General features: G+C 43.1%; 1 protein-coding gene across 1 annotated transcript in view; it reads left to right on the top strand.

The window, feature by feature from the left end:
* The first annotated feature begins 1,630 nt into the window (after positions 1-1,630).
* The window catches only part of ttll11 (tubulin tyrosine ligase-like family, member 11), a 44,078-nt gene continuing 22,680 nt past the window's right edge, over positions 1,631-23,028 (top strand). The window contains exons 1-7 of the mRNA XM_029768922.1: positions 1,631-2,894; positions 11,533-11,632; positions 13,404-13,537; positions 18,465-18,755; positions 18,971-19,255; positions 20,102-20,197; positions 20,265-20,377. Of these exons, the coding sequence (XP_029624782.1) occupies positions 2,325-2,894; positions 11,533-11,632; positions 13,404-13,537; positions 18,465-18,755; positions 18,971-19,255; positions 20,102-20,197; positions 20,265-20,377 (1,589 nt within the window). The 5' untranslated portion in view covers positions 1,631-2,324. The remainder of the gene's footprint in view (positions 2,895-11,532; positions 11,633-13,403; positions 13,538-18,464; positions 18,756-18,970; positions 19,256-20,101; positions 20,198-20,264; positions 20,378-23,028) is intronic.

Genomic DNA, 23,028 nt, shown 5'->3' with positions numbered 1-23,028 from the left:
CTGTAGAATCTATATATGGTGTTATTTGTTGGGGGACTGAGGTCTAATTACCCAGCAGCACTTTCGACTCCACCCAGTCCATTCACTGCAATGCAATAAGCCTACACTAGACTCTTAGAAAAAAGGTGCTATCTAGAAACTAAAATGTTTCTTCGGCTGTCCCCATAGGAGAACCCTTCTGAAGAACCATTTTTGGTTCAAAATAGTTTGACCTAGAACCAAAAAGGGTTTTCTTATGGGGATCACCGTAGAATCCCTTTGGAAACCTTTTACATATTGGCTTGTAGATTAAAAAAAACTATTCTACATGCCGAGGTAAAAGTGCGATTGGGAACACTCAGTAGGGTCTGTAGAATCTAAATATGGTGTTATTTGTTGTGGGACTGTTGTGTAAATACCCAGCAGCACTTCCTACTATGCAATTTATAGGCCTATAGTGTATTACAGTGAATGTAGTGGGTGCAGCATAAAGTGCAGCTGGGTATTTATACCACAGTCCCCCAAGAAATAACACCTTATACAGTACCAGTCAGAAGTTTGGACACACCTACTCATTCATTTATTTTTACTATTTTCTACATTGTAGAATAATAGTGAAGACATCAAACCTATGAAATAACACATATGGAATCATGTAGTAACCAAAAAAGTGTTAAACAAATCAAAATATATTTTATATTTGAGATTCTTCAAAGTAGCCACCCTTTGCCTTGATGACAGCTTTGCACACTCTTGCAATTCTCTCAACCAGCTTCATGAGGACTGCTTTTCCAACAGTCTTGAAGGAGTTCCCACACATGCTGAGCCCTTATTGGCTGCTTTTCCTTCACTCTGCAGTCCAACTCACTCCAAACCATCTCAACTGGGTTGTCTCAGAGGGGGACAAGGGGGGAGTGAGGCCAAATAGGGTTTTATAAATAAACATCAACCAGTGGGTCTTGCGACGGGTATACAGAGATGACCAGTTTACAGAGGAGTATAGAGTAATCTCTAATATAAAATATATTTTAATTTGTTTAACACTTTTTTGGTTACTACATGATTCCATATGTGTTATTCCATAGTTTTGATGTCTTCACTATTATTCTACAATGTAGAAAATATGAAAAATAAAAGAAAACCCTTGAATGAGTAGGTGTGTCCAAACTTTTGACTGGTACTGTATACATTCTACAGACCCTACTGAGTAATCCCAACGCCACGTTTACTTCGACACATAGAATATTTGTTTCTCTATAAGCAAATATGTAATTTATGTGCCTATAATATATGCCTATAGTATGCCTATATTGCAGTGAATGTAGTCAGTGGAATAGAAAGTGCTGCTGGGTATTCTACAGGCCCTACTGAGTATAAAATAGTTTTTTCTGTACAGCCCAATATTGTGAACACAGCAGTCTGAACATTGTATTCTTCGATAGTGGCGTTCATTTTTTGGGGGGAAGCATAATTGTTTCCATAAATTCCTCATCCTTATAAGCACAATACAAATGGACATTGGTTAAAATGTCTTATCTTTTGAATGAGTTATTCACATTTGCAATGTTTTGAAATGCGGGCTTTTATTTTGAAGGTTTCAGTCTTTCCATACGAAGTGACGTCATCATTTGTACTGCTGGCCTTGCATAATTGTTGTCAAAATGACCCTTCCACCGACCCAGGCACAGTGACAGCCTGGCAGGGGCACATCTGCTGCACGACAGTCTTGTCCCGATGATCGGACGATATTCACTACCTATCAATGCATTTGAAAGGTAACTCGATACAATCTGTAGATGAAATGGCGAAATTCTATTCTGTGGATGACACAAAAGACAATTGATGTATTATTGTTCGCTAGCGGTGTGAGGCAGTCAAGCCAGCAATGTCAACTGGTGTTAGCTAGCCTGCTAGCCCTGCAATTTACTCTACTCAGCCACAGTGATTGAATAATGATAGCCAGCTATCGCAACCTAAGAAAACATTCGCTTTCCGGGGATGAAACAAAGTGTCTAGCTAGCTAACGTTAGCTATATGTTGTGGGAACATTTTGCCCAAACGTCACTTACAATAGCCTAGTTTAAAGCCTTACTTAGTTAGCTACTAGGTAACTTAATGATGACAGCTGACATGGGCTTCGTCCATGGGCGGTTTCACTGAATCATCTGCAGTCTAGCTGAACTGTCGGCACCGTTGTAACGTTAGACAAGCCGGTCCACGAGTGGTTACACTGTAGCTAGCGTGTGACTGGATAGCTATGCAAAATTCAGTTTGTCACTGGCACACACATTATTTTCGGGCTGTGCATTATTGCCGAGCCCTGCCTTGTGGTATTGATTCGTATAATGAGTGATCATTATGTAAAAGTGAAGGTTCAACTCGAACAAATGAAATCATCAGGCGAGGGTGTGGAGAAGGATGAGGCAGATATAATCGAGGATGAGGTGCTGGTGGCATCCTCGCCCGCATCTGTCTCCCCAATCCCGGCTAGTGGTACCCCCGCAGCCCAAAGGGAAACACCCAAGACCTCTGTCACTTGCAGGAATCAGAGTAAAAGTAGGAACAAACTAGGCAAAGATGAGAAGAACACCTGCACCAAGCAGGATTCAGTCCCTGCACTGCAAGGGACAATAGTAGCTTCCAATGCCAATTCGGGGAAACCTGTGAATCGAAAAGACAATGAACAGCAGATGCTTCAAATCAAAGGGACTGGGAAGATGCTGCAGGGGAAGACGGAAACAAATGGTAACACTGTTCCCATCCACCTGCCGGAAGACATCAAAGTAGGCCCACACAACAAAGAGGACGCCAACAAAGTTGCGAAGAGGAGGAAGCCAGTCACCGTGGACACGTTCAAAGCCAAAACCTCTTTGGAGGCACTGAAGCTCAGCATCAGGCAGCTCAAATGGAAAGAGGTGAGTCCTTGTTTCATTGATTCATATTTATTGCCAAAATGTAGGCTATAGATAGTCAACATTGTCTCTGTGCTTAAGTTAGGGAGTTCAGAAGCCTCAGGGCCGGTCCTTGCCATTCCGCCGCCCTAGTCGAGACCAAAAAATGTGGCCCCTGCAAAACTAGTATAGTCCCAATAAGCTAAATGACATTGAAAATATGTCTAAAATACGTATTTTCCAGATGTTGAAGTTGTGTTCAATTTAGGTTCTGAATGAAAGGTGAAAAGACGTATTTTCCGTATGTTTAGAATACATATTTTCCAGAACATTGAGAAGGCATCTTCCGGACGTTGAAAAATACTTATTTTCCGGAAGTTGAAACTAGGTACATTTTAGGTTCTGAATGAAAGTTGAAAAGATGTAATTTATAGACGTCGATGTTTGGGCCAAATCAAGGCTGGTCCAGACCTGACTAAATCTGAACCAAATATAGATGTCTATGATTGGTTCAGATTTGGTCCGGACCAAAAATCTATGTCCGTGGATGTCAAGGCCGGTCCGGACTGCACCAAAAAAAGCATCCAGTCAGAGTCGGCCTGTGCTTACTGAGGTGTAGCCTACAGTGTTACCTGAAATGTAATTTTATGAATACCCAATTATGTGGTAAGCTTACCGTTTGTAATACACCAAAAAAAAAGATGTCTGGACAAGACCCCAAAAAACCATCCAAAAGACGTTGGCTCATGTTTACTGGGGTGTAGTTTACCATGTCAGCCCTCAGTGGAATTGTATGAATGACCATCACAGGAGGTTGGTGGCACCTTTTTTAATTGGGGAGGACGGGCTTGTGGTAATGGCTGGAGGGGAATGCAATCAAACAAATGGTTTCCATATGTTTGATGTCATTCCATTTGCTCCGTTCCAGCCATTATTATGAGCCGTCCTCCCCTCAGCAGCCTCCACTGGTACTCATCCATGTGGTAGGCCCACCATTTGCAAAAAAGGCTGTCCATTTTACTTTGACCTGTCCTGTTTTTAGGATATGTTTTTTGTTAACATGACAGCGCATTTAAAAAAATATTAGGCGCCATTTAGGTTAGGCTATTTGACTGGATAAACCTGTTATATAAAGTGTCTGTCTCATTACATCGTTATACATTGTATCTCCAGCCTGTAGGCTACAAAAAAGGCCACATACTCTTTCTGCCATATCCTGTGCCTTCTACGTCATTTATATTAACGTATTTCTATGACTGAACGTTGGTGGAGCGCCGCAGCGGCGCGTCTCTCCAACGGCACCCTGGAGAGGCACGCTGGGAATGGACAAGCATCATATTTTGACAAAGTGGGCACTGCTTATCACAGGGCGACATCAACACTCAACCTAAAAAGCCGTTATGCCACTGGATGAAGTAAATTGTCATTGTTTTTGGGGGCAGGATTATGTGAGGTTTTATGTGTTGTTGTTGGGCAGTTTACCTCAGAAAAGGCCGCCCGCGTCAATCTGCCGCCATAGACGGCCGCCTAATCCTGCCTAATGAGCGGGCCGGCCGTGAGTGGCCTACATCTATCAGGGTGCACGACTCCAGTTTACTGTAGGACTGACGCTTATTCCGCTTACGTAATAATACAAACAGCATAAATTACTATAACAACTATATAAAGGAACAACAATGTTATAACAGGTATAGCAGCTACCACTATACACCCCATTAATCTTTGTTGCATCGACAGTTTTAATCTGTTCATAGTCTTTTGTCCCTCAAGGCCTTGATAAAGAATAGTATATTCTTCAATGTTAAAGTGTTGATAGACAGCGTCCTACAACACATTGAGGTCACACGGTCTCTGTTAACCCTTTCACACCGGCCTGACCGCTCCAAGTCCAGTTTACACAGCCTGCACCTGGGTATGTGCCGTCTGAAAGTTGTCCTTAATGGAAAGGAATGTCTTTAATACATTTATGAGATGGCTAATTGATACGGGTCCCCTCACGTCGCCAGGCGAGCTCCATCTGTTCGGCCCTACAGGCATTGAATGTGAAGCAATTAATACCTGCCTTCAGCCATTATCAACAGTGTGGTTCATTATACATGAGACCCAGGAGTTTGTGAGAGGTAAACAACTCTCTTTACTATCACCATGGATGACCGTCATGCGTAGAAACGTAATCCTTTCCAAGTCCGCCTCAGCACGTCCGATCTGGTTTCAAAACTCTTGTAGACTGAGGCCCTATACGTTACCCTTTGTTCTGACAGATACATCTTTAACATAGTCAAAGGCGTAACTGATCGCCTGTCAGTCTGAAAAGAGGTTTGAGGCATGCGGTGCTGAGGTGTAGTGAGTGATTTCTCACAACTAGAACAGAAAAATATCATTTTTTTGGTGGGGGGGGGGGTTTCGCAAATTTCTATCCATATTTAGGGTCCTTTGGAGGAAGGATTGTTGACATACAGTACCAGTCAAAAGTTTAGACACCTACTCATGCAAGGGTTTTTATTTTATTTTTTACTATTTTCTATGTTGTAGAACAATAGTGAAGACATCAAACCTATGATATAACACATGTGGAATCATGTAGTAATCAAAAAAGTGTTAAACAAATCAAAATATATGTTATATTTGAAATTCTTCAAAGTAGCCACCCTTTGCCTTTGACAGCTTTGCACACTCTTGGCATTCTCTCAACCAGCTTCAATGCTTTTCCAACAGTCTTGAAGGAGTTCCCACATATGCTGAGCACTTGTTGGCTGCTTTTCCTTCACTCTGCGGTCCAACTCATCCCAAACCATCTCAATTGGGTATAGGTCGGGTGATTGTGGAGGCCAGGTCATCTGATGCAGCACTCCATCACTCTCCTTGGTCAAATAGCCCTTACACAGCCTGGAGGTGTCCTGTCATTGTCCTGTTGAAAAACAAATCATAGTCCCACTAAGCGCAAACCAGATGGGATGGCGTATTGCTGCAGAATGCTGTGGTAGCCATGCTGGTTAAGTGTGCCTTGAATTCTAAATAAATCACAGACAGTGTCACCAGCAAAGCACCATCACACCTACTCCTCCATGCTTCATGGTGGGAACCACACATGCAGAGATCATCCGTTCACCTACTCTGCGTCTCACAAAGACACGGCGGTTGGAACCAAAAATCTCAAATTTGAACTCATCAGACCAAAGGACAGATTTCCACCGGTCTAATGTCCATTGCTTGTTTTTTTTGGCCCAAGCTTGTCTCTTCTTCTTATTGGTGTCCTTTAGTAGTGGTTTCTTTGCAGCAATTCAACCATGAAGGCCTGATTCACGTAGTCTCTGAGCAATTGATGTTGAGATGTGTCTGTTACTTGAACTCTGAAGCATTTATTTGGGCTGCAATTTCTGAGGCTGGTAACTCTAATGAACTTATCCTCTGCAGCAGAGGTAACTCTGGGTCTTCTTTTCCTGTGGCGTTCCTCATGAGAGCCAGTTTCATCATAGCGCTTGATGGTTTTTGCGATGGCACTTGAAGAAACTTTGACTGACCTTCATGTCTTAACCTGTTGAGTATAGGGGGCAGTATTTTCACGGCCGGATGAAAAACGTACCCAAATTAAACTTCCTACTACTAAGGCCCAAAAACTAGAATATGCATATTATTAGTAGATTTGGATAGAAAACACTCTGAAGTTTCTAAAACTGTTTGAATGATGTCTGTGAGTATAACAACTCATATGGCAGGCAAAAACCTGAGAAAAATCCAACCAGGAAGTGGGAAATCTGAGAATTGTAATTCTTCTTTTGAATCCCTATCGAAACTACAATATCTGTGGGGTCACGTTGCACTTCCTAAGGCTTCCATTGGCTGTCAACAGCCTTTAGAAAGTTTTTTTTTTCATCCTTCTCCTGTTACTGGGCAGAGAATAGTAGGTCAGTCAATGAGTGGACTGCCTGAGGACAAAGGGCTTGGTGATGCGCGAGCCCACGAGCGTGCCGTTCCTTCTTTTTCTCCTGGAATGAATACGCTATTGTCCGGTTGGAATATTATCGCATTTTTACATAAAAAATACCATAAAGATTGATTGTAAACAACGTTGGACATGTTTCTACGAACGGTAATGGAACTTTTTGACTTTTTGTCTCTGGTACTGCGCTCGCACGTTATGCCTTTGGATAGTGATCTGAACGCACGAACAAAACGGAGGTATTTGGACATAAATATGGAGTATTTCGAACAAAAATAACATTTCTTGGGAAGTAGGAGTCCTCGGAGTGCATTCTGACGAAGATCAGCAAAGGTAAGATAATATTTATAATACTAATTCAGAGTTTTGTTGATGCCAGAACTTGGCGGGTAGCTGTATAGCTTGCTTCGATGGCTGAGCTATGTACTCAGAATATTGAAAAATGTGCTTTCTCCGTAAAGTTATTTTGAAATCTGACAAAGCGGTTGCGTCAAGGAGTAGTGTATCTATAATTCTTTCAATAACTGTTGTAAATTTTATCAACGTTTATGATGAGTATTTTTGTAAATTGATGTGCACATTCACCGGGGGTTTTGGTGGGAATACATTTTCTGAACATCACGCGCCAATGTAAAATGCTGTTTTTGGATATAAATATGAACTTTATCGAGCAAAACAAACATGTATTGTATAACATGAAGTCCTATGAGTGCCATCTGATGAAGATCATCAAAGGTTAGTGAATATTTTAGCTGTACTTTTGTTTTTTGTGATGCATGTCCTTGCTTGGAAAATGGCTGTGTTTTTTTTTGTGAAGTTTATGTCCTAACATAATCTAATTTTATGCTTTCGCCGTAAAGCCTTTTTGAAATCGGACAATGTGGTTAGATTAACGAGAGTCTTATCTTTAAAATGGTGTAAAATAGTTGATTGTTTGAGAAAATGAAATTGAGGTTTTTGCTGTTTTGTATTTCGCGCCATGCTATTTCACTGGCTGTTGAGTAGTGTGTCCCGCAGGTGGGACGCTAGCATCCCACGTAGCCCTGAGAAGTTTAAAGGATGGACTGTCATTTCTCTTTGCCTATTTGAGCTATTCTTGCCATAATATGGAGGTGGTATTTTACCAAATAGGGCTATCTTCTGAAGACCACCCCTACCTTGTCACAACACAACTGATTGGCTCAAACCATTAAGAAGGAAAAAAACTCCACAAATTAACTTTTAACAAGGCACACATGTTAATTGAAATGCATTCCAGGTGACTACCTCATGAAGCTGGTTGAGAGAATGCCAAGAGTGCGCAAAGCTGTCATCAAGGCAAAGGGTGGCTATTTTGAAGAATCTCAAATAAAAAAATATATTTTGATTTGCTTAACACTTTTTTTTTTTGGTTACTACATGATTCCATGTGTTATATCATAGGTTTGATGTCTTCACTATTATTCTAAAATGTAGAAATAAAGAAAAACCCTTGAATGAGTAGGTGTGGCCAAACTTTCTTTTTTGGTAATGTAAATCTGATATTTGTATCTAAAAGCATAATTTACATAAATCATTTTAAGTTGGAATATTTGTGGCATTTTGGCCTTACCCAGGCCTCCTTTAAAAATCTGTTTCATCTGTAGGTGCTAAAAAGCTAAAGTTGGTGTCATATGAAACTTGCTCTGTAATATGATTTGGTATTTTGATTTCAATACCAATTTTCTTAAATTTCATTTATTAAAATTGAAGAAAAAAAATGTGTGTGTGTGTGTGTGTATATATATAATGAATAATGGAGGCCAACGTGTCATAAATTACTTCTCAATTATGTTTTAAGATATATATGTCAATAATCCTTCCTCCAAAAGACCGTTCTATGGATTACATTTTGTGAAAATCCCCCAAATCATGGTATTTTAGTTTCATAAGGAATTACACTAGTGTAGGTAGGAAAGTATGTTAAGGACCACCCACCTTTCAGTGGCAAGAGAATATTCAGCTTAACATGTTTTGAGTGACACTTTGACCTTTTGTAGGCTAAAGCCTGGTGTATGGAGAAGAGGAACTTGAACGATTTGATTATCTAATGTCATTTATTATCTGAGTAGCTCTTTGAAGATTTTGACCCATATGTGAACTCAGAGAGCGGTTCCTCCCTCTATATTCAATTACAATAATTACATTACAATAATGACATCTAATTCCCCCATTCCTTCTTACGGCAGGAAGCAGGTCTAGTTAGTTGATTCCAGAGCCATTTACTGTACGGCTCTGGTTCTCAACTCATCTTTTCACTGATAACCAGTAAGGGACATGCAGTTTAGAGTTTTGCCAGTAGCCTAACATGACATTGGATATGCTTGCGGTGCATTGCCTCGACGAATACTCAAACACGACGTAGCCTAGGCCTATAGACGAGAAATGTATTGATCGACGGCAGAGAGAAAGTGACCCATCTCTCCTCTCATTTCCTACACTACTCCGCACTCTACGGTTGTTATTGATCCATGCTCCACTGCAGATGACCCACCCTACTGTCATCTGTCGTTAGACATTACCCTCAGTCGCTCACTACACCCACTCACTGCTATCCATTTCCTGATCTCTTTTTTTTTTTTTTTTTTATAGGATGAGGACCGACGCTGGTGTTATTCCACAGGCGTAGGCTAGTCTTGTGTAGAGTAGCTTCAGCCTGCATGAGAGAAACTGTCCAAAGCCTGGCTCTGCTATGGGGGAACAAGCCCTCTGTATCATTGACTGTCACTAAGGGCATTTTGTTCGTTAGATTATAGTACTATAATAGGCCCTGGGCAGGGTCCTAATCATGGTTTGCTCACTGAGTTAGTGTAGCCTATAAGGCTTGGCCATAATGTTTCAGTAAACCAGGCCTAACATCCTGGCCGCTGTCTAACCGGGTGGTTTTGATGGCACAGCACTTTTGAAGCCCCAGAGGCATCTGCCTGCTGACTTTCAGCGTCTGGCCTTCTCTTAACGGTAGGAAATGATTAGAGGTAATCTCTGATAATCCAATATGAGTATATTCCCCTCAGGGAGCTGCACAGGAAAGAGTCAGATTGAGAGGGAGAAAGAGAGTCAAACGTGAAATAGGGAGGATGTCTCTTTTTTTAATTTGGATCTGACAGATTATCTTTCTGTTTTCTTCTACTTGCGAAGTGAGGTTGAGAAAAAATAAAAAGACAGTAGGCTGTCATCATTGACCTTTTATGGATTAAAATAAAAGTATTTTAGTCTAACCTACTGTCTTTCTGTGGAACCAAAAAGGGTTGTCCTGGAACTAAAAAAGGGTTGTCCTTTTTTTCCTAAGAGTGTAGGCAAGTCTTCAGGTCTTGGGCAAGGTTACCAATCACCAATCACCTGAAACCTGTCTGTCTCTCACTTGTCCTCTACCAACAACACCATACATAGCCACGTGTGCCAAGAGCTGACTTAACCGCTTGCCGTTTTCGGCCACGGTGTAGTGTTGTTGACATGGATAGCTTGCCTAACAACTCCAACTTTAGTATGATGTGAAAGAATAGACAGGCAGAGTCCAGGTCTTGTTATACAACTGTTACATGCCCACTGCCAGGCAACCTTACCAGGCTGGATCAGGAGGAATGATCAGGCTTGCCAAGACAAGTCTGCTAATTCATGCCAATGTCTCTCAGCCAATTATGATTGAATGTTAAGAAGATGAGCTCATGTCCTCTTCTGAACTGTGGGATGGTGCCAGGGGAACTAGAATTGTTCATTATTCACTCAAATCACGCAATGTCCACAAGTGACTCTGTGTGTGTGTGTGTGCGCATGTGTTAGTGTGTTTGTTCTGGAATGCACTCTCAGATGGGGCTATTCCCGTCTCTCTTCCCCCTCCTCCACTAGATACTGCCCAAATTAATGTGACCCAATTGGCTGATAAGATTAAGGGGTGGTTAAACATCGAAATCTACGAGATTGTATTTATAGCAGGCTTTGTCTGTCATGCATGTTTTCTCTCGCACTCTTTCTTTATTCATTCCGTTTCGCACGGGATGGTCCTACACCTCCCCTGGCATGTAGCTCCCCATACAGGAAAAAAACGAAATGACTTCACGTGGAAAATCCTGATTTTCATATTTCACATGTTTCGTGTTATCACGTTGCTTTGCGTGTTATCACGTTAACTTCACATAAGATCACGTGTTCACATCCGAAATTCAAGTCGTTTTTCTTCAAGGGTCGCACCTTGGGCCTATTCACTGAGGTGGCAATGAGGATATTTTTAGAATATTGCAGATAGAAATACAATGTGTAGAGAGTTGTGAGATTCCTTAACTTAACCGTCATAAAGGTAGATTCCAGACAAGGACCTACATTTTCTGTCTGATGTGACGAGACAGTATGTTGCCACCGCTGGTGACCCCAAGGATTTCTGAGTGGGTCATGGTGTGTGTGTGAAGGGTTAGCAGGAAGGTTTCAGTGGTCCAGGGCAGGCCCCAGCAGAGGGTTGTTGTAATCCTGTCAGAATATCATGTCGTCCCCCTGCCAGGGCTCCTCCTAACCGTAGACTTACAGTATATTATTAGCTAACACAAGATTGCAGTCTCATTCACTTTACCCACTGGGAGGATAAGCTCTGTCTCCTAGTGTCACTGGAAGGGCCACCCCTACGCCTTGGCCTGAAATGATTTCTCTATCTGTTACAATCAAATGGCCTCATCAAAACCCCACCCTCAAACATCTCTCTCCTTCCTTTTACAGTTCCCTGTGGGTAGACGGTCTGCCTGTGACATCTACTGGCATGGAGTCTCTTTCCATGACAATGACAACATCATCTCTGGACAGGTCAACAAGTTCCCAGGTACACTGATCCCCTCTATTTATGGAAAGAACCTATGGGAGATGCCGGACACCATTTTGTATGTTGTCACAGTGTTTCCCATAGATGATTTTCCAGCTTCCCAATTCAACATCCAGAGCCTCTTTAACTAAAAATGTATTAGTCGGTCCTACCCCCTGTATAATGTTATTGTGGGAAACACTGTTGTCAGGCATATTTTTGGCATGCATCCTGTTATGTGAGCCTTGCTAAGCCCAGCTTTGTTAATGCCTTGTCATGCCAAGGTAAAAACCAAATATTACGGACTATTGTAATGTCTTTCTACATCACCGGGTGATGTAGAACCCTTTTGGGTTCAGTGTAGAACCCTTTCTACAGAGGGTTCTACCTAGAACTAAAAAGGGTTGTCCTATGGAGACAGCCACCCTTTTGGAACCTTTTTTTGTAAGATCTTAGGCAAGTCTTCAGGTCTTGGGCAAGGTTGCTAATCACCTGAACGTGGTTCACCAAATCACCTCTTTTACACCTGTCTATTCTCTCTTGTCCTCTACCTCTCAGTATACACTATATATACAAAAGTATGTGGACACCCCTTCAAGTTAGTGGATTCGGCTATTTCAGCTACACCCGTTGCTGACAGGTGTATAAAATCAAGCACACAGCAATGCAATCTCCATAGACAAACATTGGCAGTAGAATGGCCTTACTGAAGAGGTTAGTGACTTTCAGCATGGCACTGTCATAGGATGCCACTTTTCCAACAAGTCAGTTTGTCAAATTTCAGTCTTGGTAGAGCTGCCCCGGTCAACTGTAAATGCTGTTATTATAAAGTGGAAACGTCTAGGAGCAACAACGGCTCAGCTGCAAAGTGGTAGGCCACACAAGCTCACAGAACAGGACCACCGAGTGCTGAAGCACATAGCGTGTAAAAATAGTCTGTCCTCGGTTGCAACACTCGCTACCGCGTGCCTCTGGAAGCAGCGTCAGCACAAGAACTGTTACTTCAGGAACTTGGGTTTCAATGGCCGAGCAGCCGCAAACAAGTCGAAGATCACAATGCCAAGCGTCGGCTGGAGTGGTGTAAAGCTTGCCACTGTGGACTGTGGAAAGACGTTCTCTGTAGTTATAAATCACGCTTCACCATCTGGCAGTCCGATGGACGAATCTGGGTTTGGCGGAAGCCAGGAGAACGCTACCTTCCCCAATGCATAGTACCAACTGTAAAGTTTGATGGAGGAGGAATAATGGTCTTGGGCTGTTTTTCATGGTTCAGGCTAGGTTCCAGTGCCGGGAATTCTTAACGCTACAGCATACAATGACATTCTAGACGATTCTGTGCCACTTTTATGGCGACAGTTTGAGGAAGGCCCTTTCCTGTTTCTGCATGAAAATGCCCCCGTGCACAAAGCGAGGTCCATACATAAATGATTTTTCGAGATCGGTGCGGAAGAACTTGACTGGCCTGCACAGAGCCCTGACCTCAACCCCATCAAACACATTTGGGATGAATTGGAATGCCGACAGAGCCTAATCGCCTAAAATGAGTGCCTGACCTAACTAATGCTATTGTGGCTGAATGGAAACAAGTCCCTGCAGCAATGTTCCAACATCTAGTGGAAAGCCTTCCCAGAAGAGTGGAGGCTGTTTTAGCAGCAGCGGGAGGACCAACTCGATATTAATGCCCATGATTTTGGAATGAGATGTTTGACGAGCATGTGTCCAGATACTTTTGGTCATGTAGTGTACCTTTTTCACTTGGCCTCTGTCTGGCCATCTGTGAATTGTTCTGTAGGTATGATTGAGATGCTGAGGAAGATCAACCTGACCCGAGCTGTGAGGACCATGCAGGAGCTGTTCCCTGAGGAGTACAACTTCTACCCCCGCTCCTGGATCCTGCCCGAGGAGTACCAGCTCTTCTCCACACAGGTACAGGACAATAATTGGGCAAAAGATTAGAATTGGGCTGCCTGTGTAAATGCCTGTCTCCCCACCTCTGTTTTCAGCTGTGCTCAGCGTTTCCCCTAGGATTTTTTTCAACAACGGTGGCAAAGTTAGTGTGGGTTTTAGAGGCCCTCTGTTTAAAAGCAAATTTATTGCAATTCTACACATTTTGCCATGGCTTATGCCGTGTTCTTATATCTAAGTTCATTTTTTTTTTTTTATAAAATCAACGGGGTCCCCATGCCATGACACTAACTCAAGTTGATTTTTGATTCTCCCTGACTCTATTTTTTTGGGTCATTGTTAGTTCTTAAAGATGATCTTATTAAAAAACTATATATAGCGTTATCATTTCTGCATACTTTATCTGGTTTTAGTAGTTTAAGTTTACAATGAACACGTTTTACCATCCCCCAAATTATATATAAAAACATACAGTATATACTCTGTGGACTGTTTATTAGGTACACCACCCCATTCATGAAAATGGTTTGCTCCCACAGACAGTGGCCGTGGCTTGTTATATAAAGCAGGCATCGAGGCATTCAGTTACTGTTCGATTGAACGTTAGAATGGGCAAAACGAGTGACCTGAGAGACTTTGAGCGTGGTATGATCGTCGGTGCCAGGCGCGCTGGTTCCACTATCAGTCAATGTTTTCCTGGCACACGTTAGGTCCCTTAATACTAATTAAGCAACGTTTCCATGCCCCGAAGAATTCAGGCTGTTCCAGAGGCAAAGGGTGGGTCTGACCCGGTACTAGATTGGTGTACCTAATAAACTGAGTATATATTATCATTAATCTTTTTTTGTGGCGGCAACGATTTAGCACTGGCGACCCGCCCCTGCTAAATTAAAATAGGTGAAACACTGGCACTGTAAGACTCTACTTCCCTCCAGAGACTGTCCTCCATAGTGGACCAGGGACATTCACTCCCCATGGCATCCAGTCACAAGGCTGAGCTCTTGACCTTAATTGGATGTTGTAAAATAGTGTAAGTGCTCGCTGGCTCCTCTGAGTCAATGATGAGGTTTTACTATTCTTAGTTAACTTTCTTTGGCACAGTTTGGAGATGTACCGCTAACCCATCTGTCGAAAATGGCAAACTAGACAGTGTCTTAACTCCTATGGCACAGTTTTGCGTCCAATGATTTCATGCAAACTAGTGGTGAACAGGCCTTTGTGTATTCCACACACACGTGTACACACACACGTACACTAACACACACACTTCTGGGGTAATTGGCAGGGACAGTGGATCTGTGCTGAGCGTGCTCAGTGCGAACAGGGCATGGGCTAAGCAGTTTAGCGCAGAGAGAGCCAGCAGCAGCTGCTAATAGTGAATGACACGCTCTCTAACAGGCTGTGACACACCCTGGTCCCTACCATACCACAGGATACCACACGCATACCGTACCACAGCGCCAGCTGTGTTAAACACACACATACTCTAATGCTCGCATGCATACATGCATACATATACAGCCCCCCCCCCCCCCTCTACTCCTCCTGCCCCCTTATTGAAGCCTCAGCATTGGCACCAATAACTGTATATACAGTCAGGTCCATAAGTATTTGGACAGTGACACAATTTGCATCATTTTGGCTCCGTTCTCCACCACAATGGATTTGAAAGGAAACAATCAAGGTGTGCTTTAAGTGTAGACTTTCATCTTTAATTTAAGGGTTTTGTCAAAAGTATTGTATGAACGGTGTAGGAATTACGACCATTTTTATACATAGCCCCCAATTGTAGGGGCTTAAAAGTAATTGGACAAACTAAGCTAAATTAAATTGTGAGTTAATTCTTGGTTGCAAATCCTTTGCAGTCAATGACTCTCTGAAGTCTAGAACCCATAGACATCACCAGATGCTGGGTTACTTCCCTGGTGATGCTCTGCCAGGCCTTTACCTCTGCTGTTGTCAGTTCCTGCTTGTTCTTGGGGCGTTTTGCCTTCAGCAAGTGAAATGCATGCTCAGTTGGATTCAGGTCAGGTGATTGACTTGGCCATTTGCAGAACGTTCCACTTCTTTGCCTTAAAGTATTGGGTTGCTTTCGCAGTGTGCTTCGGGTCATTGGGGCGGCACGTAGCCTAGTGGTTAGAGCGTTGGACTTGTAACCTGAAAGGTTGCAAGATTGAATCCCCGAGCTGACAAGGTAAAAATCAATTTTTCTGCCCCTGAACAAGGCAGTTAACCCACTGTTCCTAGGCCGTCATTGGAAATAAGAATTTGTTCTTAACTGACTTGCCTAGATAAATAAAGGTAAAAAATGTAATTGTACATCTACACTGTGACGCGCCGTCCAATGAGTTTTGAAGCATTTGGCTGAATCTGAGCAGATAATATAGCCCTAAACCCTTCAGAATTCATACTGCTGCTTTTGTCAGCAGTCACATCATCAATAAATACAAGGGAACCAGTTCCATTGGCAGCCATACATTCCCACACCATAACACTACCTCCACCATGCTTCACAGATGAGGTGGTATGCTTCGGATCATGAGCAGTTCCTTCCCTTCTCCATACTCTTCTCTTCCCATCTTTCTGGTACAAGTTGATCTTTGTCTCATCTGTCCATAGGATGTTGGTCCACAACTGTACAGGCTTTTTAATGTTTTTTTTGGCAAACTCTAATCTGGTCTTCCTGTTTGAGGCTTACCAATGGTTTATATCTTGTGCTAAACCGTCTGTATTTACTCTGGTGAAGTCTTCTCTTGATTGCTGACTTTGACACAGAGGGCGTTCTTGATCTGGCCAACTGTTGTGAAAGGGTTTTTCTTCACCAGGGAAATAATTCTTCTGTCATCCACCACAGTTGTTTTCCGTGGTCTTCCGGGCTTTTTGGTGTTCCTGAGCTCACCAGTGTGTTCTTTCTCTTTAAGAATGTACCAAATAGTTGATTTGGCCACACCCAATGTTTTTGCTATCTCTCTGATGGGTTTGTTTAGATTTTTTTCAGCCTAACGATGGCTTGCTTCACTGGCAGTGACAGCTCTTTGGACTTCATATTGAGGGTTAACGGCAACAGATTGTAAATGCCACACGTGAAATCAACCCTAGACCTTTTATCTGCTTAGTTGTTAATGAACTAATGAGGGAATAACACACCTGGCCATGGAACAGCTGAGCAGCTAATTGTCCAATTTACTTTTGGTCCCTTAAAAAGGGGCGGACCACATGTATAAAGTACTGTTATTCCTACACCGTTCACCCGATTTGGATGTAAATACCCTCAAATGAATATTCATTATTTAATATGCTGTGGTAGACAGGTAAAATCCAAATATTTATGTACCTGACTGTATGAATGGATAAAGTCTTTGATCACGTGACACCATATATGTCTAATAACGCATTGAAGCCAAAGAAAGTCGGTTATGATGGCGTCTCATGGAGACATAACATGTGCAGTTTGAGCTACTCCAGGAAGTGATGCTGCAGGCTAGCTCAGTGCTGCCCCCTCTCATTGACTAACTCAAGTTGATGGCCGACTGGGGTACTGCAGGCTCCCATTAGCAACTCGATTATCTTTATAGCTTATTTTGTGTGTGATTTTTAAAATGATTGGTTCAAGGACATACATCTTGTGTGAGAAGCAATTATTGGTACCTTGATTATCTTTGAAACATTTTATTATTTACAAGAATATTGACCTATTCACTATAATGGGACATCCTGTTTTCTGCTAACAATGCCTGCCGTACAGAAGTTGGCCTTGAACTATTGTGGCTTCGATGAGAGGGGGCAGTCGTTCTCCCCAGGTTGGCGCGCAGGATTATTTAGAGCTAGGAAATGTAATGGTGTTTGACCTTTTCGGAGGTCACTGTGACTTTGAGAGGGTGCGTCCTCAGACGGCCTCCCCTGCCTAGCATAGGGATGAATGGTGGATGGGTCATTCAACTGGCTTTGTGAATGAACTGACATTGAAAGGGCACAGTGTAAAAAGATACAGCTCAGCTAGTCCGACAGAGGGGGGCACTACAGCCCCTTTTAAAAAAGGCTCTGCATCTTAACCACAGACCGTCTACAGCAGGGCTCTCCGATTCCGGTTCCTGGAGAGCTCGCGTCGTGTAGGTTTACGCTCCGACCCTAATCTTGTGCACCTGATTTTAATAATTAGCTGGTCGGTAAGATGAATCAGGTTAGGTTAGTTACAACTGGGGTTGAATTGAAAACCTAGAGGACGGTAGCTCTCCAGGAACAGGGTTGGAGAGCCCTGGACTAGACATAGACTAACCTTGATGGGGCTGTGCCATAGGATACTATCAGAGCTGAGGGCATTAAGTATTAACATTAGTCTGAATTACTTCATTCTTCAAACAAGGTAGGTCACAATAAGGAATGAGACTGTGTATGTAGTTAATATGAATTAATCCCAATGTAGGAAATTGCTGTAGATGAATATAAGCCCTCCGAGCTCAATATCTGGCCTTGGGATGTGGTGTCTGACTGGTGCAGAAATACTCATGAGAGAGTGAATATTGAAAAATGTCCATACAGACATTAGCAGTAATGTTTTTCCAGAGAGACACGGACAGGATAATGTCCTAAAGATGCAGTCATGCATAGACAAAGCCAATAGCTATACGATTAGACTTGATATCGCTCTCCTTATATCACTCTGTATGAGCTTAAGTCACGTTTACGGGGATGACAGGAAGTCCGCTATCATCTTTCAGCACTAAATGTACTGGGATTTGACTCGGAGGGGGCTCCTTTTACAATCCAGCTGATTTGGCCTCTTTGCCATTGAGATGAATTTGTTTGAAAGTTAAAGAGCAAAAATATTTTGCATTTTCCCCTAAACATCAAATCAGATGACCCTTGCTTGATTGACCTTTAACGTCTTCTTCCATTTAGACTCCTGGTTGGTCAATGTTTTATTTCTGAGTGTTGCTGTCTGTCTCAGATCAGTCTGGCCAAGGACAGTGACCTGTCCCAGAAGCCCACCTTCATCATCAAGCCGGATGGAGGGTCCCAGGGGGACGGCATCTACCTCATCCGTGACCCCGGCGACCTCAGGGTCATAGCGGGGTCACATACCAAGCAGTCCGTGGTCCAGGAGTACATCCACAAGCCCCTGCTCATCGACAAGCTCAAGTTCGACATCCGTCTCTACGTGCTGGTCAAGTCCCTGGAGCCGCTGGAGATCTATATCGCGAAAGAGGGGCTGTCGCGTTTCTGCACCGAGCCATACCAGGTATGAACAGTAGGAACACTTTATCTGAAGAGTACCTACGCATGGACTTCATGACGCATACATACCGCATTCATAAGCAGTACATAATATATCTCATCTTCCATTCGGCCTAAAAGCATACTACTAGCATTTTAAACATTGACTTTCTTCATGTTTTAAAAAGTGAATATACAATTCTGAAATCTGTTTCTCCCATCTCCCTGCCACCCCACTAGGAGCCCAGTCAGAAGAACCTGAGCCATGTGTTCATGCACCTGACCAACTACTCCCTCAACGTCCAGAGCGGGAACTTCGTCCACTCAGACAGCCTGTCGTCGGGCAGCAAGCGCACCTTCTCCAGCGTGCTCTACCGCCTGGCCTCTAAGGGAGTGGACATTAAGAAGGTGTGGTCAGATATCATCTCTCTGGTCATCAAGACGATCATCGCCCTGGTTCCTGAGCTCAAGGTTTACTACCAGGCTGACATACCGCCCGGCAAACCAGGACCCACCTGTTTCCAGGTACGGAGTAGGGACAGGAGAGTGTGTGTGATTCAGTTAGTTGTCATGTGAATGTAATGGGAAAGAGGTTTTACAATATAACTATTGCCGTGGAATATTCTAATCAAGTGAGAGAGACTTTATCATTTCTTCAACCAATCATCTTTATTCAATATTGATTAATTATTGCAATAATGAGGCTGGTCGAGTAACCTAACCTTTACACATATGCAGAGTCCTATATATAGCTGACACTAAAAATGCTTAGTCATGATTAGTTCCACCCATCCCATGCAGATTGGGGCATCATAAGCCACTCTGGGTTCATCCAGTCGTTATCTGCACGGGGTTGTTGTCTTAACCCCACTCTGTTTTTAGTTTCCCAGATGCAAGGATGATTTTGAGACAATGAGGGATCGTTCTACTCCTAAGCTATCCCTAGTAAAAACACATGCTTGTTTCTGTAATGCAGCCTTTAACTCATTTGTCAGCTCAAGCCATACGCCCAGATTAGCTGCAGGGAACTAGAGTGGAGACCATTTAAAAACACAGACACTCGTAGGACAGAAATGTCTTTACTATTAGTTAAATATGAGTTGTTAACCATTAACATGAAATAAATCGGGTAAATATGTAATTTTCCTCTCACACTATCTTCAGTTGTATCAAGGTGAAAGACCATGAATCCACGTGTCGATAGCCTTGAGCTCAGACGGAGTTATGAAAAACTACACTAATATGGATGATATTAAAATGTCTTCTTAGGTACTAGATGTATTTTAGGGATAATGTGACTGAGTTTTAGATGTGGTGTTTTGCAATACATAACGCCCATTTCTACCGTGTGTGTGTGTGTGTGTGTGTTAGATCTTGGGATTTGACATCCTCCTGATGAAGAACCTAAAGCCAGTTTTACTGGAGGTCAACGCCAACCCCAGTATGAGAATAGAACACGAGCAGGAGGTGAGTAGGACCATCATCATCACCACCACTGCCGTGCTCTGAAGTGCTAATGGTGTGTCTGTTGCAGGTGTCCCCAGGGGTGTTTGAGTACGTCCCCAGCCCAGTAGATGAGGAGGTGAAGGTGGGAGTCATTAGGGACACACTTCGTCTCATGGACCCTGCTCAGAAGAAATCACTAACGTGAGTCACGCACACACGTGGCCATGAAGCTATGGTTAGCTTCATGGGGTTTGGATTGACCTGGGATGTGGACGTGAAGTTAGGGTTCAGGGCTCTACGACATCACAGCGTTAGGCTTTCACAATGCAATTCAAGGAAACGGGTTGGTAATTTTGACGCGCAGAGAAAGGAGTCCTCATGAGTGCGTTCAAGTGCGTGTGTCCCGGCCAATTCTCTTCACAATATACAAGCACAGGCTCATTCTGTTCAGAACTACCCAGGGTAGCCTAGCGGTTAAGAGCATCGGCCCAGTAACCGAAAGGTCGCTGGTTCGAATCCCTGAGCTGACTAAGTGAAAAATCTGTCGATGTGCCCTTGTGCAAACGTAACCCTAATTGGTCCTATAAGTCGCTCAAGATAAGAGCTTCTGCTAAATGACTACAATGTAACTTTACCTCAAGCGTAGTGATCATAAATGTTGACACTATATGACATTTTTGTTTTTATGCTACGTAAATGTGAAGTGCGCATTTGGACTCACGGGTGTTGCTTGTATGGCATCAAAGCGGTATTTATTATAATCCTCAATGTCTTATCGTTCAAAATACAGTCCTCTTAACTTATAGTATTTCCCTCACTCAGACAACAACATTTGAAATATTTGCCCAATTAGCGGGGGGGGGGGGGGGTCAACGTCTTGTCACGCGAGGTGCTCAAGTTCAGATCGGCTTTCAGTCAAAACCCCATCCAGCGCAGAGCCAGAGCTCTGACGTCTTGTATAGCATGTTACTGTACAGCCACTGTGTTCCAATTTTAGGCGTTTATTGGTGACCAAATATGCAATGTAGTGTAAAAGGCTACAAAGCTTTATGATATATTTGAGCAAGGTAAGACATTACTCTATTCTTTAGAATTGCATTGCGTTTATTTTTGTTTCCAAAGTAGGCCTGTCTTTTTAAGTTTGACTACAGTAGGCTAGCCAAGACAAATGCTAGGTGTCTTTTTGTACCTTTTTTCTTTTTGTAGACTATCAGTAGCCAATAGACAGATGTTTTTTTCCCCAGTGACAAGTAAGACAACCTAGATGGTAGCCTAAGATTAAACAGGTAAGACAACCTAGATGGTAGCCTAAGATTAAACAAGTAAGCTATTTCATCTGACATATCCAGGGAATGCGTGATTGATATTTTGATGTGCAACCTATTGAATTATCAGATTATCTTTAATTTTGAGGTTGTTTTTTGAGGTTGTTTTTGTGGTTGTTTTTGTGCAATATTATTCACCACCAGAGGAAGTGGGAACTCCAAAACACTTAGAAATCTAACTAAATATGATATTGTTGCTAGATAGCCATGTAGGCTATTTGAGTCATCAATCAGTAAATGTAATGTCCTACAACAACTTTCCAGCGCTGGGCCTATACAGGCTACTTTAGGTAGGCCTAGTCACCGCAAGTGGCGTGCTCCGCTCTGCGGGCGCATCAAAACCATATACTACATACCACTAATATAACTAGTAGTATGTATGGGATACACCTGGTTTCTTGCAGGTTCCTTCTCGACGATGCAGCAAACAATACGAAATAATAAGAATACGAATCTAAAGTAAATGGCTCAGTAGAATGTGTGTGTATGTATAATACAGGAAGACACAATTTATAGTTCAATATTTACACTTGTTTTGGCGAAGGGGGGATTGGCGGGCAAATGTTTTAAACTGTGCAGTATTTAGCAATCATAATAAGTGTGTGTGTGCTAACGTGTGTAGAATCAGTGCAGGTGGTCCGTCCAATTTAAGTCTTCGACAATCTGATGGCTTGTAGATACCAACAGGCTCCGAGAGTTTCTATCAGACCTCATGCTTCCGATACTGTCTGCCCGACGGTAAGGCACAGCTCTTGGCTGGGGTGTGTGGAGAGCTTGAGGATGCCGCCTTAGGATGTAGAGACGCTGTTGCGCCCTCTTGACAAGAGTGGTGGTGTTGTTGGTCCATGTCAAGTCCTCAGTGATGTGGACGCCGAGGAACTTAAAACTGCTGACTCTTTACTGCAGTCGTGTTGATGTCTATCGGGGCGTGCTTGGATCGGGGCGTGCCTCTGTTTCCTGAAGTCAACAATCAAGTCATTTGTTTTGCTGACGTGGAGGGAGAGGTTGTTCTCCTGACACCACAATGCCAGTTCACTCACCTCCTCCCTATAGGCTGAGTCGTCATTGTTGGTTATCAGGTTACAACCGTGGTTTTGTCAGCAAACTTGAAGCAAATTTGATGGAGTTGGTGTCCTGCAAAGCTGTGCAGTCGTGGGTGAACAGGGAGTACGGCAGAGGACACACCCCAGGCCCCTGTGTAAAGAGTCAGTGTGGAGGAGGTGTTGTTGCCAATCCTCACAGCCTGCGGTCTGCTTTTCAGGAAGTCCAGGATCCAGTTGCAGAGGGAGGTGTCCAGACCCAGGGCTCTGACCTTGGTGTCGAGCTTGGAGGGAACAATAGTGTTGAATGCTGAACTGTAGTCAATGAATAGCATTCTCACATAGGTGTTCCTCTTGTCCAGATGTGTTACGGCCGTTTGAATAGCGATGGAAATGGCATCTTGCGTGGAACTGTTGGCGGTACGCAAATTGGAGTGGGTACAGTGTGCCTGGCATGTTGGCCTTAATGTGGGCCGTGACCAGCCTT

This window comes from Salmo trutta, chromosome 12, assembly GCF_901001165.1.
Source record: "Salmo trutta chromosome 12, fSalTru1.1, whole genome shotgun sequence".
Taxonomy (NCBI): domain Eukaryota; kingdom Metazoa; phylum Chordata; class Actinopteri; order Salmoniformes; family Salmonidae; genus Salmo; species Salmo trutta.
This window is presented reverse-complemented; position numbering and strand designations above follow the sequence as displayed.